The 18,216-nt window shown below is 38.4% G+C and overlaps 1 protein-coding gene across 3 annotated transcripts in view; it reads right to left on the bottom strand.

The window, feature by feature from the left end:
- PIK3C2G (phosphatidylinositol-4-phosphate 3-kinase catalytic subunit type 2 gamma) overlaps nt 1-18,216 on the bottom strand; it is a 212,515-nt gene that overhangs the window by 176,900 nt on the left and 17,399 nt on the right. For all 3 annotated transcript variants that reach the window (XM_038172920.2, XM_038172918.2, XM_038172919.2), the window contains exons 5-7: nt 16,878-16,989; nt 7,645-7,747; nt 1,148-1,218 (exon numbers count right to left, since the gene is read on the bottom strand). In XM_038172920.2, coding sequence (XP_038028848.1) covers nt 1,148-1,218; nt 7,645-7,747; nt 16,878-16,989 — 286 coding nt within the window. The remainder of the gene's footprint in view (nt 1-1,147; nt 1,219-7,644; nt 7,748-16,877; nt 16,990-18,216) is intronic.

Below are 18,216 nucleotides of genomic sequence, written 5' to 3'. Positions count from 1 at the left end.
CCCCCCCCTTTTTTTTTTTTTCCAGTTGAGTTAGAAATGTAGTTGACAGCACAGGGCCTGACTGCAGATCATTCTGGGTCACCACTGCTGGAAAATTATTTTTCCCCACCCATGAACAACGAATGGGACAAGCAGAAAAGAGCAATCTATGACAGCTCATGCTTCTACTTTTTCAATACTTACTGAACTTGTGGTTGAAGAACGTATTTATTGCCCATGCTATCAGTTATTCATTGCCCTACAGCATCAAAGGAAATCTTGAGGAGTTTTGCAACTCAACATCTTTTATCACATATCCCTTCTGAAGACTCTCCTTGCAATGAAAAAGGCCACACAATTTACATCATAAGAAATAAAACAGTGAATAAGTGGTGTATATATAGACTGTATGATTAGTTTGATCTCTCTACAACGACCAGAATGAAAATTTGAGCCATGCTCCTAGGAAAGCAGATGGGTCCTCAATAAGCACCAGACATTCTCCTTGAACAACTCACAACCTCTCTGTTTCTCCTCCATCTGCTAAATGACAGGTGTGGCATCTAGCTTCCTTGGCAAAGTACTTTATGACACATTGATGAAAAACATTACAAAAAGCATTAAACAGCACTTCTTTCTAAGTGCTTGAAATGGAACATAATGAAAGTTGAATGAGGAATCTATCTTATTTATTGCTTATCCATGGCAGGTTAGATTTAGAGTCAGACACACTTTGTGTACTAAGTTAAAAATCTGTTATAGCTAGCCCCAATAAAAAATAAAACAAAATTTGACTGAACTGAAAAACCACAAGGATAATGAAAAGTAAATTATTTTTACAGTATTTACTCTTAAACATTCTCTCTGTCAGAGCAACACACACTTGATTATTACGGTTCCTCTAATCCTGGGAAACTTAGAGAAACATGAAACCTCTTCAACAACATGAAAGGGTGGGAACTGGGTAGATCTATATACAATTATAGATTTTTGCTAAGCAACCAATAAGGTCTGAAAAGAAGAGTCTTAAAACACCATATCAATTTTCTTTCCCTTTGGTATCATTCCTGTACCCAGCAGGTCTTGGAATTGTCTTTTGAGCTCAGGAGGCTCACTATCAATACAAACAATTACAATTAGAAATCCTATTAAATACCAGTGTTCTTACCGAGTCAGTCTCCAAGCACAAGTATATTCTAACAGCTGATTCACACTGAACTGTCTTTGGTCATCCTCGTACTGTAGAAGAGAAGTATATAATGAGGTATAATATTATGACAGGAAGAATGTACATTAGACAGATTTGCTTGGTATTTTCCAAAGTCCTGTTGTTCCAAGTTCCTGTTGTTTCAGGAACTCCTTCCTTACGGGATACATTGTTTTTTCAGGAGATTTTATTTGGTAGCTCTCTGATATTACACCAGCTTGTACTGAACAATTCTGTGAATTCGCCTTGACACATTCTGCTGAACAAACCTGTTTCTCTTCAGATGTACTCTCTCCTCCAGCCCCACAGATTTGTTTCCCTCTGATGTACAGATAGGCAGCTCAGCCCATGCCAGACTTATATTGCCAGTGTATCAGGCCACCACCATATCCTGAAAAACCTGACCTTTCTTTGACTTGTGATTGAGCCCAGATCCCTGTAACACACAGAGGAAAGTTACTGAAAAGCTTGTGACAAGCATGACCCCAAATTCACTGGTCTTGGATTACAAAGGAATAATAGTTATGAACAAATATAACTTTGGGAGGGGTGAGGGAGAGAAGAATTATATAAGAAAACAGAAACAGCTTAGAGGCATCTAGTGGTGGAAAGCTCAATATGGATAAATTCACATAAATTCTGCTTTAGATTGCTATGTAAACATTTAGTAATAGTACCATTTAAATAGCATGATCTAAGCTAGATATTTTACAGATGTGCTGCAAAGAAGTTCCATCTGGAGTGTTACTATCTGTTTTATCACATAGTAGCAATAAGTTGAAGATGAATTAAACATATGAAGAAGGGGGTGAAGGTAAGAAAAACATTCTCATGTATTAAACCTCAAATGTACATGCTTGGACCTAAGCTCTAAGCTGCACTTTGTCTTGGTATTTAATCATATGCAAACACCTGTGTTGCTGATCTCAGTGTAGTAATGTGAAAGAGTTAAATTTTTACAGGGGATAAGACAGGGTAAGTATCTGGGGGTTAGGGAACAGGATGCATCTGGGAATAGACAGTCTCTCAGCTGATTTCAGGATCTGCCTCTGAACCTCACAGAAATGTTCCTACAAATATGATTGCAAGACATGCACAAATAGCTTATGTGTACCATCTTCCTGAGTGCAGCACTAATTGCACTGTGCAGAGCTCTGACCTAGTAACTGCACTTCTTGCTTACTAGTCAAAACTGTCTTTTGCCCTTACCTACACAGAGGTTTGGAGGCTCTTATCTCTAATAGCTATTAGGCTACTTAAATGCATGTTAGAGGACTGGTGTAACATCTTGGGCCTTGAGAATACTCCGTAGTGCTACCTTCCTATTCCGGGAACGAAGTTAACTCCAAATACTCAATTGTTGCATTCTCTAATGTGATTTGTATTTGCTACTTCTACACAGAACAATAGGCAAATCATATGCATCTTGACTCTCAGGAAATGATACTCCATTTTTTTTTTAAAAAAGTATTGTTATTCTACAGATGAGTGGTGTACATATTCAGCAAAATCTACTCTGCATTTTTATAATGTCACTGCATGCTTATCTGTCACACTATTACCTTTGGAGATCTTACAAAAAGCACAGCACATCTGAACTGAGTGATCGACGAGGCTGGAGATACTGATCAAGACTGAGAAATAACAAACTTCCTCCTTGCTCTCATACATTGCAAAGACTAGAGGACAGGGAGGGATAAGCTTGGAAAAAATATAACACAGACTGAACAGAGGGAGCCCTGAAGCTCAGAGAGAAAGCAGATACGTGATTGATTTGAGCCAAAAGCTTTAGGGGATCTAATGGTCTGTGGCAGAAACGTGGGTGTAATGATATTATTTAGTACCTAAATACATATGGGAGATTATTATATAGAAGGCTGTCAAGTTATGAATATGCTTTTGTGATATTAGTTAAATTACAATGTTAATGGAGATTTCTATAAAGTAACATATTCCGAAGTTCAACATTCTGAAGGATCCTGCAGATCACAGGTCAAATTCTCCCCAAGAGTAAGCACAGATTAACTAACAAAATTAAACAGTAGTTGCAGATATACATAAGATGGATCAGGAAAGCTTTATTGCATCTTAAAAGTCTCAACGTTTATGTCTTTAAAGAAAACACATTACCTTCCCATATTTTTATATGAATTCTAAGGGAGGAAAATTTATTTTTTTTTTAAATTGCCTTTAAACCTGTGACATTCAAATACATTTTACAACCACCAGAGCTGCAAGCTCCAGAGAAAAACAACAATAACAACAGAATTGAATTTGCGAGCTCTGCGTAGACTACCTCAGGTTCTGGAGTTTAGTGTGGAAGAGCAGGTCTTCACACATCCAGAGAAATCTATGAGGTTGGGTCCAGAGCAAAAGGAAATACTGTAGCTTGCAGTGCACCATAGGACGTGTCTACTCTGTTGGGTTTTATCTTGTCCTGACAGATCTGCTGGTGGTGCCCCAGCAGAACACAAGCAGAACACTTTCTGATATGAGTACTCTGTCACAGGCACGCCCTGGAGCTGGAGGAAAACTTTTGGTCTATGACTTATGCCAGCTCAAGAGTTGTTCACATTCTTTGCTATTATTAGTAGCCTGAAGTAACTTCATGGCCTGAAGTTTTCACAGCTGTGTCAGTTATCATAAAGTAGTGATCAATAATTCACTTGAACAAATCTTAAGATGTCACCCTTCCTTGTTAAACCCTATTGTACATTATTAATTACAGTTCCACAAATCCGTTGCAACAATAAATATTTTCTAATGGCCTGAACACTGCTAGTTTGTCTTCCAAGCTTGTTACCTGCCTGAAATAATGCTTGAAAGACTATTTTTGTTTGTTTGCTCATGATCATTCTATGTGGTAATTGTAACTATTTCCAAATGTGAAATGTCAGGAGCTGCTCAGTCTCTACTCCAGACCTCCACAATGCATTTCTGTATATTAATCCTCATTTAGACCTGTCAAACTTCAACAGAGATGAAAAAGACTTTGAACATATTAATAGGACATGAAGCATTTTACAGTAGCACAATTTCAAGGGATACTTAAACACAAGGAAATGGCTCCATTCTATCTGAGGTAGTACATTGTCTGTCTAAAAAGATGCAAACATGTAGATAATGGAAAAAATCCTACTTGTGATGAAGCACTGACTTCACTTTTCTCAGCTTATGCTTTGACTGTTCACACAACTCATTACATCTGGTAAAACATTAACACCAGTAACACTGGTGTATATGAAAATAAATATATTTTTGAACTTTCAGGAAGTATCATGTGCTGGCTGTTTTTAGCCTATCAATTCCTTTCTGGAAACAAGTGAGACTTTCATTAGAAATCTGTAAGAATTCTTTGCTGACTCTTTCCTGGAAAGATTTATGCTTTACATGGACAATAAGGATTTGGGGACAGCTCTGAAGAAATGAGTCTCTTAAATAGACAGAGCACTCTCTGGAAATGGTATCTGGATAAATTTTTCTGCTTCTATGCTATCCCACTGTACATCTCTTCTTAAACATCCCCCAGACACCAGGAAGTTAACATTTGTGACCCACTGCAACTTATGGAGGTCCTGCTTAAGGGTTGTCTCTTGGAGACCAGCTAGGATAAAATACTGAATAGGAGAGATATGGAGTGAAAACAAATCTAGCACTCATTATTCAGAGTATTGTAACCCATGGATACTGGGCCATCATTTGACAAGAGAACATTGGATTTTCTCCACATTCATTTTAATTCACAAGATTTCAACATGTGGAAAATAAATCTACAAGGTGCAGAATTTCCCACTGCTGTCAAGAGAAGCTCTTTGTTTATGTGGAATAAAATTGGGCTTCAATATGTTTCTATAATATCAATAATATAACCTTATGCTTTATAAGCTCTATTTGAAAGTTGAGTAGGAATCTGGCATCTTGAAGATTCGTGTCTTAAATGAGTTTTGTTTGAGTGTTAAGACTGTAAATCTCATGACTGTAAAACAAGCAAACAAATTTAAACTAAAGGTCATCCTTTGGATGAAAAGCCTGTGATTCCAAGTAATGCCCAAGGACAAATTTCTTGCTTTGACTGCTCAGTTCAAGACAATTTACTTTTTCTTAATACATCATAAAATGGAAAGTCAGCTCCGCATAAAATGAAAGCAAGCAAATATTCACCTTAAAAATGCTTTTCAGCTGAATTTATAAAAGAATTTCAAATGGTTACTGGCCAAAGTTTATACATTTTCTAGCTTAAAAATAAATTGCACATTGCTTATAAGCATCCACTTATATTGGTTATTAAGATTAATAGTGAAATAATACCTATTTGCATATACAGACATATATTTTAAAATACGCATCCCGATTTCAACAGTGTAACATCAGCAACAATTATTATGAAGGCAGTCTCCAGATGGTGTTGGTATAGTGTTTTGCTTTCTTAGCACACAAGCAAGATTTTAAGTCTCAGAAGAGAACCCTGTACATATCATCATGCTCAAAAGCAAATAATTTCATTTGCTCCTTCTTGTTTTTTTTTTTTTTTTTTTTTTTTTTTGTTTTTTTGTTTTTTTTTTTGCTTTTAATTGAAGACAGAGTATCTTGTAGAGACCCAGTCATTGGCTCACAAGTTTGAAGGGATTGCTGGTGAGTTGTCTGAGGCTCCCTCTTTTCAGTATGTTAGTGTAAAAAATACCTTCAGCACATTCTGTATGCATATAAGTGGCAAAATGACCGTGTATCAAACTTCTAATTTATGTCACTTAATTCTCACACAGAAAACATTGGAAATTGTAGCTGCCCAGCAGAAGGGCTTGTAATATAATATTCCATTTAACAGAGGTGATGACCTAAAAGACGTAAATGACCTTTCTACCATTACATACACTTAGGCATGTCCATAATTGTATCTAATCACCATTACTTCACTCTTCTCAAGCCCATCTTTCTTTCTGCTGTACAGAAAAAAGTTTTCCCATCTCTTAACACAGGATGCATTGTCATATATTTTAAACCAAAAAGGACTATAACCACCATCTAAGCTCATTGTCTGGTTAATCTAGACAGTGGAAATTACACTGATCCCTGCCTTGATCTCAACAACAGTCAAATGACAGCAAGGTATCACAGATAATTTCCCAAGACAATGCTCATTCCAAAGATCTCTAGATGTTATTTTTGCTGCTGCAATATGGGGATAAGGTGAAAATAAACACGAGAGAGATGCTTACTCACTCCCTTCTGAAGACATCAATTCACTCACTCACTCTAGACTGAGAGCAAGTATTTGGCAATTCATTGATCTGAATTATTTTTGAAGAAGTGACCTGGTGATGAAAACTTCTGTGCTTATTCATATTACTTTATTTTGAACAATGCTACACCAAGAAGAATCAAGGTTTTCTTAAGAACACATAAATGAATAATATTAGCAGTGAAGAGTGTCAATAAATTAAGTCATAGCTGTACCAACTACCATGGGATTATTCTGCTTTTATCTGTAGAATAGTTGAGATGTTAAGCAGAAAAAAAAAATGTTTGGCCTTACTATATTCCTCTCTTAGTGCTTCATATGATAATGTTATATTGAACTTGATGTTACTTATGGTAACACAGCAGAAATGAAATGAACATCCCTATTCTTTTTTGTCAGAAATGTGTCACCTGACCCATATTTTGACAGACCTAGTTTGATAGCATACCTATACAAAGGCATCTGTGAAGAGCGTCAACACACTGCCGGTGAACACTGCCCAGAACATCAAAGTTTATGCCCTACTGAAAACTTTGTGTTAGAGGTAATTCAAGGTGGTCCACTGGGAATAAAGCTCACATTTATTACCATAGGTCAAGGTTAATAAAGCTCAGTAATCTGTTGGAAAGGTTGCTTAATATCAAATGATCTGAATAGAAATGTATCTGATTTTAAACTGATTAAAAAATATTTTCTCTAAGGATGTATGCATGTGTATAGACACACACACATGTTCTAAGGCATCTTACACATGCACAAACACACTGAGATTCTGGCTTTTATCAGCCTGCGTTGGTTTTCAGTGATAGTGACCAAAATACAGATATGATTCATTTTAGACAATACTTTGAGTGGTTTTCCCCAGTCATATTTATATAGAGACAGTCCAATAAAAACCACCATCACCACCAACAAACACTTCATTGACAAACTGAAATCATTATCAACATTAAAGTCTAATAAAAATGATTATTTCTATAAAGGTGGCCTTTCATCTTTTTCAGTTGTGTGTTCTCTACAGTGACATACTAGATATAAGCACAGGAGCAAAGCAGAGAGATTTCCCTGTACGTTTTAACTAGAGTTCAGCAATAATATATGCATACTCATGAAAGCAAATAACCTCTTTGATTATTACTGCAGGTTGCTACATAAAAGGGTTGGTGGAATTTTATTCCTTCAGACATGCTGAAAGAAAGTGGAGGAAAAAAAGACATACCGTTCGAGCCAAACTTTGTTTCAAATTTGTGGTGACGTGTAGCCGAAGCTGAATGCAGGTGGTTGACTTGCGAAGACTCTCATGGCTGCCCAAAGTACAATTACTACAATTTGGGGAGAAAAAAACAAATGGTTATCTCTACATATCATTTCCCATTTTATTCTACCTCTCTCCTTCTCTTAAAAGCACTTGTGGAATAAATTATCAGTGCAAAGCAGACCGAATAATATAAAAACAAAGCTTGGTATCTACATCTGTGCAAACTGATGGGGTTTGGTCCTGGTTTGATTTCTTGTGAAACAACTTAAGAATCATCTCTTGATTGTAACTTTGACCGTTCTGTTCTGTAACAGAACAGCAATGAAACAGAGAAACAAACTGTACGTGCTCCCAAATCTTGAGACTGTCAATGTATTCTTCAATCCCAAATTAGTGCAAGTACACCAAGTATGGATGCATCACTGTAGGATGACTTGCAACGTTTGATACCCATTCTGAAAATCAAATATTAACCATAAGATTGAAAATCATATACATTAAGACAGCTGCCCCTTGATTCTCAAAGAAATCAAAGGTTTCATCCTGTGTAACTCACTTAAAGATGGTAAAAGAACCTGTGAGTCAGTCTTCCACTGCCTCAAATCACATGCCAGCTAAGGTCAGACATAGACCTCTACTCACTCAGCTGGAGTGGTTCCTAAAACTACTCTGCTGGTCAAGGATGCACTAGCTTCCCATGACAGGGGAGTTCCTTATTCTTATCTGCCTCTTCAGAGCAGCTTCTAACCCACTTATAACTGAGAAGATGCCAAGAGTGATAATGCAGCTTTAGCTTACCACTCAAAATTTCTTGGATCAAAAATCATTTCAAACTTTACCTTCCTTTTCTTGTTTTAATCATGTGGAATAACGCAAAAATAATTTCATCGTTAAGGGTTTCAGTGTTAAACATATTTTTACATTAAGAAAAAAAATCCTTTGGAATTAATGGCTGTGAAAAATGACACTGATTTTTGCAAAGGCAAGTTCATCTCCAAAACAAGCTAACTCTAGTGCATGTTCAATTAGATTCATGTTGCTTCTTTCAAGTCTCCAGACACAAGAGTGCCAAAAGGGATGTTCCATATTTATACAGTCTTATAGTTGTTTCATAACTCTCTGGGCCATGAAGGAAAGAAAGAGGATTCTTTTCAAGTGCTGTGGAAAACTCAGAATTCAGATGTAAACTGTATTTAGGCAGGAAGAAACCAAATGAGGTTTAATACATGTAAGAGCAAGTGCAGAGTACTACACCTAGGAAGGAACAACCGGACATATCAGTACAGGCTGGGGGACGACCTGCTGGAGAGGAGATCTGAGGAGAAGGACCTGGGGGTCCTGGTGGACGACAGGTTGACCGTGAGCCAGCAGCGTGCCCTTATGGCCAAGAGGGCCAACAGGATCCTGGCATGCGTGTCCAGCAGGTCAAGGGAGGTGATCCTCTCCCTCTACTCTGCCCTGGTCAGGCCTCACCTGGAGTACTGTGTCCAGTTCTGGGCTCCCCAGTACAAAAAAGACAAGGATCTCCTGGAAAGAGTCCAGTGGAGAGCCACAAAGATGATACGGGGCCTGGAGCACCTTCCCTATGAGGAAAGGCTGAGAGACCTGGGTCTGTTCAGCCTGGAGAAAGGAAGACTGAGAGGGGATCTCATCACTGCGTATAAATACCTGAGGTGTGGGAGACAGGGATTTGGCCAACCTCTTTTCAGTGGTTTGTGGGGACAGAACAAGGGGTAATGGCCACAAGATAAAGCATGGGAAGTTCCGCACCAACATGCAAAAGAACTTCTTCACGGTTAGGGTGATGGAGCACTGGAGCAGGCTGCCCAGGGAGGTTGTGGAGTCGCCTTCTCTGGAGATATTCAAGGCCCATCTGGACGCCTACCTGGGCAGCCTGCTCTAAGAAACCTTCTTTGGCAGGGGGGTTGGAACCAATGATCTCTCAAGGTTCCTTCCAACCCCTACAATTCTGTGATTCTGTGATTTCTTTCCACCTAAAGAGAGTCTGAATGTCATGATTTTGGCTGGTATAAAGTTAATTTTTTTCACAGGTGCTTCTGTGTTGCTGTGTTTTGGATTTATGATGAAAAGAATGGAGGGGGGGGTAACACACTAATGTTTTAGTTGTTGCAGAGCAGGGCTCACACAGAGCCAAGGACTTTTCTGTGTCTCCTGCTGCCCTGCCAGCAGGGAGACTCGGGGTGCACCAGAGGCTGGCAGGTGACCAGGCTGACCGAAGGGACATCCCATACTATACAATGACATGCTCAGCAAGAAAAGCCAGGGTAAAGAATGAAGAATGTTCAGAGTAATGGCATTTGTCTTCCTCGTGAAATATTCCAATTGATGAGCCCTGCTTTCCTGGAAATGGCTGCCTGCCCATGGGAAGCAATGAATGAATTCCCTGCTTTGCTTTGATTGCACACATGGCTTTTGCTTTACCCAGTAAGCCACCTTTATCTCTACCCGTGAGTTTTTGCACTTTTACCTTTCTGATGCTCTCCCCCATCCCACCTGGGGAGAGCAAATGAATGGCTGTGTGGGGCTCAGCTGCCTGCTGGGGTTAAACCACAATGCTGAATAAAATTGTCTGGATTTACTTCCCCAAAACTACCCCTGGCCCTATGAATGACTTAGAGGCAGGACTTGCATCTCGCACAGCAGCAGAAGTCCCTAGCAAAAATGAATGGTTACATTTAAATAAATATGCTGTACATAATTGCCACTCAGTACAATTACAGGAAATTCATGTATCTCATAAACGTTCTGCACCTACCCTATGCCATAGGTAAGTAAAATACATACTTCCCATTAGAGATCACAAAGGGTATAAGTGTAAATGTGGGATTTTTTTTTAAACAGACATTAAAAGTTACGGAGGAAAAACCCATTTCCATCCTACAGGACAAATATCTAGAAGCAAGGTTATTTGATTGTGCTTCCATACATCTGCAAAATTGCTTGTTAATGACATAAAGTCCTTAACATAAGTGAGAGACAGTTAACATCAACACAATCAAATAGTTGTAACTGTTGGAAAGTGTCTCACCAATATGCCTCAACCCTTCTCAAATTCTTTTACAAGCAGAAGCCCAAGTGACCAATTCACATTTTCTGGGACTACACCAACATAAAGATTCTTTTTTGTTGCTCCTCAGCTCACATTTGTGTTGTGTCTACCCAATTTGCTATTTTTTTTTTTTGGCAACTTCTTTCATTCCTCATTTCATCAAGTCTAACAATAAACTGACTGAAATAATGAATTTTCCTGTGATATTTATATCCTTTAGAACTGCCTCACACCAAAAACTTTTACCCTTATTTACCTATTATTTCTGATCTTTCCCACTTTGACCTACCTTAGGACATAGACACACATCTGTGAGACTTTACTCACTTTTTCCGCAGTTCCTCCAGCATCTTTATTCCCCCTGTACTGCCTACTTTACCCAAGTCAATGCTAGAAATTGGAATAGCTATATCAATTTACACTAACAGAACATTCCTTTGTGGTCATAATTTTATACCACAAATGTACAAAAAACATCTTTTACCAGCGTAATTATTCCACATCATCATGCTTCCAGGCAAAAATAGCTACATCAACTGAGGTTTAATTTTGTGGCTATAATTACACTTATGGTAGTGGCTTGCGTTAGCTCTGCTTTATCAGGCAGATACTATACATCACCAAATCCTTTATTGACATAGCAGTGTTGCCTGAAACACTGTAGTCAGAGGTACTGGCTGTACAGTTGATTTCATGACTGGGTTTTATTTGCACAAATGCAAAAAAAATTTTTTTTTTTTTATAAATATTGTGACACAGCAGACTAGACAAAATGAATGAATGCCACCATAAAATGATGTGGAACCTGTCATAGACAAAGAGTGAACTACAAGAAATAGATGAGCAGCTTTGTCATGAATTGACAGATGACCTTCTAGCCATACCCAAGCTGAAACACACTACACAGCTTGGACTTTTGCAGACTACTGTTCTATCTGTACTATTGATATAAAAGTAATATAGCCATCTTTGGAGAATAGCATCGTAAATAGTAACTGGTTTACAGTGCTCTGAGCTCTGTAAAGAAAACAAAACAAAACTAAAAGTACATTATTAGCAGCTTTACCCCTATTTTTGCTGGAATACTATGTGGAAAATACAGCTTTGATGAAAGCTCCATGGTAAAAGGCAAAGTGATTGTCTTTAAGAGACAAGGTAATTAATTGGTCAAAGTGACTTGCCTGTGGTCCCACAACATATCAGAAGCAGAGAAGGGGAATATCCCTCACTCTCGTGATTCCCTCACCGCTAGTTGATTTTGCCTCTCCCCAGCAATGTTCTCTGATGTGCTATAAGCTCCAAATCCTAATGCAGATCCATCAGACTCTTTTTCTTAAGAAAAAAAAAAAAAAGAAGACTTAGCTGAGCAGCATCTCTGAATGAGAAACTTAATCTGCAGCGACAAGAGAAAATAAACTTCATTTTTTACAAAGAACATATTCACCCAAAAGGTGCTGGCTTCTAATGATTCCAATCTGCATGAATATAACTCAGCCCACTCTATAATTAATAGCTTAAACTTCACTTTGAGTGAAAACCAATTCTTATTTAGGTCTCAATTCTCAGAGAATATAATTAGCAAGGCAAAAAAAAAAAATGTCATCAATAAGGTCACAGGCAAGCATGTGAGTATAAATGATAAGCATTTAGATTTTTCTATTCCATACTCCTGCTCACTATGTTAGCTGAACTGCAAAGCAGTAAGGTAACTATGAAAATCACAGAGTGTGGATAGAATGTAGATGGAATTAAAAATACATATAAAATGATATTTTAAAAAAATCTGATACCTTCCAAAAAATAATTAGAAATAAAGCTTACAGCTACCCTTGGACAATATTCCTTTGCTGGGTCTGCATTGCAGCTCTCTCTTTACTAACAACAGCCAGATCAATAAACAAAACAAAACAAAAACAAAAATTGAAATATATTTTCATGTTCTTTGTTTTATTAGGCACTTCAGGATGCTCCGAGGTTCTGGTCTGAAGCTGTAAAGGTAAAAAAAAAAAAGAAAAGAAAAAGATTGATTCTTTGCTGTCACATGGCAAGATATGTCTTTGGCTTGCTGCTGGCATTGACAACTTGGTAGTTATTTGACCCTAGCTGCTTAACCCCAATGTAATTTATTTGTATATGATTTAAAGGCAGATGTAGAAGTCTTGGATGAAGGGATGACAAGGGGAGGATTTTCAGAAACAGCAGGTACGTAGCCCACCAAAAAATCAAAGATGATTATAAACAGGACAAGTGTAAGGGAGTGGAGACCACACACACAGCTAGGAAATCCAGAGAAGAAAGGTAGAATTAATCTATACTTATGAAATGATACTTATGAAAATCAGAAACTTCTGGAAATAGTGGTAAAAATTGATGAGAAAGATTTTCACTCCTCTCTCCTTTTAAGGATGAAGATTCTTTTAAAAGTCTCCAGATGCATTTAGACTGAACATGGAGAAAAGGAACTTCAGGAAATGAGTTGGAGAAGATATTAACATACTCTTTACAGTGACGGGGAAGGGAGAAGGTAGTAATGACTACTGATAGCACTCTATCAACAATGTAAGAAAAGCCTGTAGAAAAGGGAAGTGTAGGAAAAAAAAAAAGAAAGCCTGCAGGTTGAGGCAACGCCAGGATTTCTGATCAGTAAATAAAATGACCTTAAAGACCAGAAACCAATGAGGTTCCAAATCAGAATTTCACAGATTGCTTTATAAGTTATGGACTGAACTGCAGCCTATACGCAGGTTTCTGACTTTTTAAAAATGTGGCTGTTTGAAATCTGAACTCACACCTTGTGTGAGTCAGATCACATGTGAACTCAAGGATATCACCATAATAAGGAAATAATGGATGATCACAGAATCACAGAATTTCTAGGTTGGAAGAGACCTCAAGATCATTGAGTCCAACCTCTGACCTAAAGCTAACAGTCCCCACTAAACCATATCACTAAGCTTTACATCTAAACATCTTTTGAAGACTTCCAGTGATGGTGACTCCACCACTTCCCTAGGCAGCCTGTTCCAATGTCTAACAACCCTTTCGGTAAGGAAGTTCTTCCTAAGATCCAACCTAAAACTCCCCTGGAGCAACTTAAGCCCATTCCCCCTCATCCTGTCACCAGGCACGTGGGAGAACAGGCCAACCCCCACCTCTCTACAGCCTCCTTTAAGGTACCTGTAGAGAGCAATAAGGTCACCCCTGAGCCTCCTTTTCTCCAGGCTGAACAAGCCCAGCTCCCTCAGCCGCTCCTCACAGGACTTGTTCTCCAGGCCCCTCACCAGCTTCGTCGCCCTTCTCTGGACCCTCTCAAGCACCTCGATGTCCTTCTTGTAGTGAGGGGCCCAAAACTAAACACAGTACTCAAGGTGCAGCCTCACCAGAGCCGAGTACAGGGGGACGATCACCTCCCTAGCCCTGCTGACCACACTGTTTCTGATACAAGCCAGGATGCTGTTGGCCTTCTTGGCCACCTGAGCACACTGCTGGCTCATATTCAGCTGACTATCAACCATCACTCCCAGGTCCTTCTCTGCCTGGCAGCTCTCCAACCACTCATCTCCCAGCAAATGATGAAATTGATGAAATCTTGCAGTGCTGACCATAATGGTCACTAGCACACAAGTATTTGCTCCTCATCTCACTGAAAACTAAATGGATTTTGGAAATCATCAGGCCTTTCAGGTGCTTTTGCAGAAGGCACATTAAGGTGATCATAGGTGATCATTAATACAGTCAATTATAATAGTAAATGAAAGTTTTTGACAGATCTTCACTTGTGTGGTTCACTAAACCACTATTCTGAGAACAATTCACCATGTCACTGTTTTGGTTTCACTTTTTTTTTTTTTTCTGGATTACGATAAAGCAGGAGCAGCACAGTATTAGTTCCCTTTGCTGTCTCATAACTTGGGGAACTTCTACTGGAATTCATCTCTGACTGATTTCCAAGTACTCTGCTAGGGAAGAACTCTACAAAACTATATCAATTTTCTCTGTTAGCAACATAGTGAGGAAAGCAATTTGCACTAAGATAGCCCAAACATAAGAAAAAATTCACCCTGAGGCAACTCCGCAGGCTGTGTTAAGCTACCCAAGGGATGAGTTTGGTCTGGGGTTTCAAATTTCAGACACAGAACTCTGATGAGGAAGCAGGAGAAAGGGAGCTGAAAATACAGCACAGAGTAGAATTACAAACTGCTGAGGCCAGAAGTGCAACTCAATCCTTTCTGCACAGCAGTGAAGGAGCAAAGCAAAGAAGCTGAGGACATTATTGACCTTGTTTCATTGCTAATGAGACATGCAGAGATTCTGCAAATGCAGGAATTTAAGTAATCCACTATTGATGAGTTCTGCTCAACAGTGAAAATAACCCTATTTAGAACATACTGTACACTGTACTGAAATGCACTGAGCTCACCCTCAACACAAAGACTCATTATTTCCATTTTCTTTGGAAATTAGTATGAAATCAGAAGAGACTTGGAAAAAAAAAAACAAAAACAAAAACAAAAAACAGGAAAAAACAGCAGCCTTGGCACTAGCCTTCTTACATGATCAGATCTATGTACAGATCTATGTACAGCCTCTCTGCTCAGTGGTTCCAGTGGTGCAGTGCTTCAGACAGCTCTCTGTATACTGTATATCTGAGAGCTTAAGGAGTGGACTCAGAAATGTTAAAGTCTCCACCTTTAGTTGCAAATTATAATTGACCATAAACATCTTGACCTCTGTACCTGTATAAGGGCAGAAGTATTCAAGCTATTCAACGACAAAGCTAATTTGCACAGTGTGACACAACTTGCTCTGACAACTACATTACTTTCATTACTGAAGCTGGCTTGCTTTAGGCTAGTTCAGGTAATCTTTACACTATACTGAAAATGAGATTGCTTCTAAAAGTTTCCGTTTCAATTACAGACATACAGTATTTTAACACAATGTTATGTCTCTAACATATGAGCTGTGACTCCTGCAATACCAGCTTAACATGTTACCACAGAGAATTGCCAGCTTCTCCCCCTCTGCTAAAGTCACCGTTCCTTTAGCAGAAGCTGACATCAAGAGCTTGCGCTTCAAAAAAAAACCTGCTCACTTTTCACAGAATCACAGAATTTCTAGGTTGGAAGACACCTCAAGATCATCGAGTCCAACCTCTGACCTAACACTAACAAGTCCTCCACTAAACCATATCACTAAGCTCTACATCTAAATGTCTTTTAAAGACCTCCAGGGATGGTGACTCCACCACTTCCCTGGGCAGCCTGTTCCAATGCCTAACAACCCTTTCAGTAAAGAAGTTCTTCCTAACATCCAACCTAAAACTCCCCTGGCGCAACTTTAGCCCATTCCCACTCGTCCTGTCACCAGGCACATGGGAGAACAGACCAACCCCCACCTCGCTACAGCCTCCTTTAAGGTACCTGTAGAGAGCAATAAGGTCACCCCTGAGCCTCCTCTTCTCCAGGCTGACATCTGAATTTAAGATGCCAGTGGGTGAGAAAAAACTAGCTGAGTCCAGTAGTGTTTTCAACCACCAGAGTTGTTTACTTGAATGAATATTAATCAAAGCATTTACTTCCTAACTTGTAGACTATATACATTCAGAAAGACCTGTTTGTATGTATAATATGATTTTCCTTCAACTTGCAGTCAGTACAAAAGTTTTAGCTTCATTTCCTTCACTACTGCTGCAACTGGGTATAAAGAAAAATTACCTGCTAAGCAGCTGTGTTTCATACTGTTTCTCATCTCTTTGCTGTTTTTTCCCTTTGAAGACATGAATACTCTCCTGTGAGACACTGGAATTTAGCAGCATCCTTTTAAAACAGATGAGAAAGACCAGAGGACAAAGGAATGGAACAAAATATTCGAGGCTTGATGAAGCTCATGTAAAGAAGCCAAGATTTGCATCCTTGCTCTGGACTACACAATAATCTCTGTAGAACATAATGCAAGTGCCATGTGATCCAGGAGTTAAAGGAACAATATACTCGGTGTTTGGAACATAATGCTCTTACTTTCACCATGGTTCTGGTTACATTGCACATAAGCAGAGGTTGTAACTTGCACAGCTTATATTATGGAATACATAATCAATACCACCTATTAATGAGATACTTACTTTTGTAAGAATTCATCAGACCCACAAACACTTAGAAGACATTCTTCTTGGACTGGGTATTGATTTGTGCAACAGAGGATCTCCGCAATTAAGTTGTGAGTAATACAGCCAGCTGTAAATAAAGATAGAAAGAAAAATAGTAGCTTCCAGAATTCCAGGTTATATTCTTGAGAAAAATATGAGAATTTCTTTGTTCACTACTGCTGCAGACTAGCTCCATCAAGAGGAATTAGAACAAGCCACATCTGATTTTACTTAATTTTGCTTTAAATACTCTACTAGTCATAGAATATATGTTCATTTATAGGAAACTGGCTGTTTTTTTAGGTAGCTGGAATGGAGAGCTGAGCAATTTTTCCAGGTAGGAAGGAAGAGACCAATGGTTAATCTTTTCAAATCTATAAATACTGAGTCATTTTCCTGATCAGTGTTTTGGTACATTGCCCATACGTGAACATGGTCTAATGCAAAAGTTGACCTTTTGCTGCACAAGACACAAGTAGGCTCCAGAATTTTACTTCTCATTGTATCTGTATTTTCTTAGCCATAACGAAGAGGTAAATTAATGTACAAGCTATATGCTTTATACAGTCTGCTCTTCAGAAGTACTCCATCATTTTGACAATTTTTTCCACAAATATTTCAGCTTTTAAAGCCATTTTCTAACCCTTCCAATATACTTCCTCTCTTCCCATTTCAGAAGAACTGATCAAAAACTAGAAAAGAATAGCTGCATAATCTGGCAGTCAAATTGCAAATGTGTCTGATAAATCCAGTCTTTATAGGTATGCCATGCATACTCCACCACCACTGGTGCTTCAAACCTGAGATAACTCTTCAGCAGAAACAGTATCTGACTTTTCAGTGAAAAGTTTTCTTATAGTGTACCAAAATGTTTTCACAGTGCAAGATAAAGTCTGAACTTCCTCCAAAATTCGTAGGCAATCTCACTATCAGCAAATCATACTACAAAAGCATATAAGTAGATTTTTCTTTCAGTATTTCATTTGTGTTGTTTCTTTATTGATTCAAAATTAATGGCTGCAAGAGCTATTAATAGAAGGTTTAAGTAAACTTTTTGACATAAAAATAAACTTTTGGACATAAAAATGGAAACTACCCACAGTTAAATAAATTTCTACAAAAATTAAACATGTAATCCACATTTGAATGTTGACTAAATTACACTGCTCCAGATTCAGGCATGAGTTTGAAACTGAGCCTAACCAACCATTTTAATTGGTTTTATTTTTATATATATTATTATTTATTTATTTTTATTACCAGAGTAACCTAGAAGCAGCCAATTAATGCTGGCAAATCTGGTCCAGAGCTGTTA

Source organism: Anas platyrhynchos, chromosome 1 (genome assembly GCF_047663525.1).
Source record: "Anas platyrhynchos isolate ZD024472 breed Pekin duck chromosome 1, IASCAAS_PekinDuck_T2T, whole genome shotgun sequence".
NCBI lineage: Eukaryota > Metazoa > Chordata > Aves > Anseriformes > Anatidae > Anas > Anas platyrhynchos.
The sequence above is the reverse complement of the archived record's forward strand: the minus strand, read 5'-3'. Positions and strand labels throughout refer to the sequence as shown.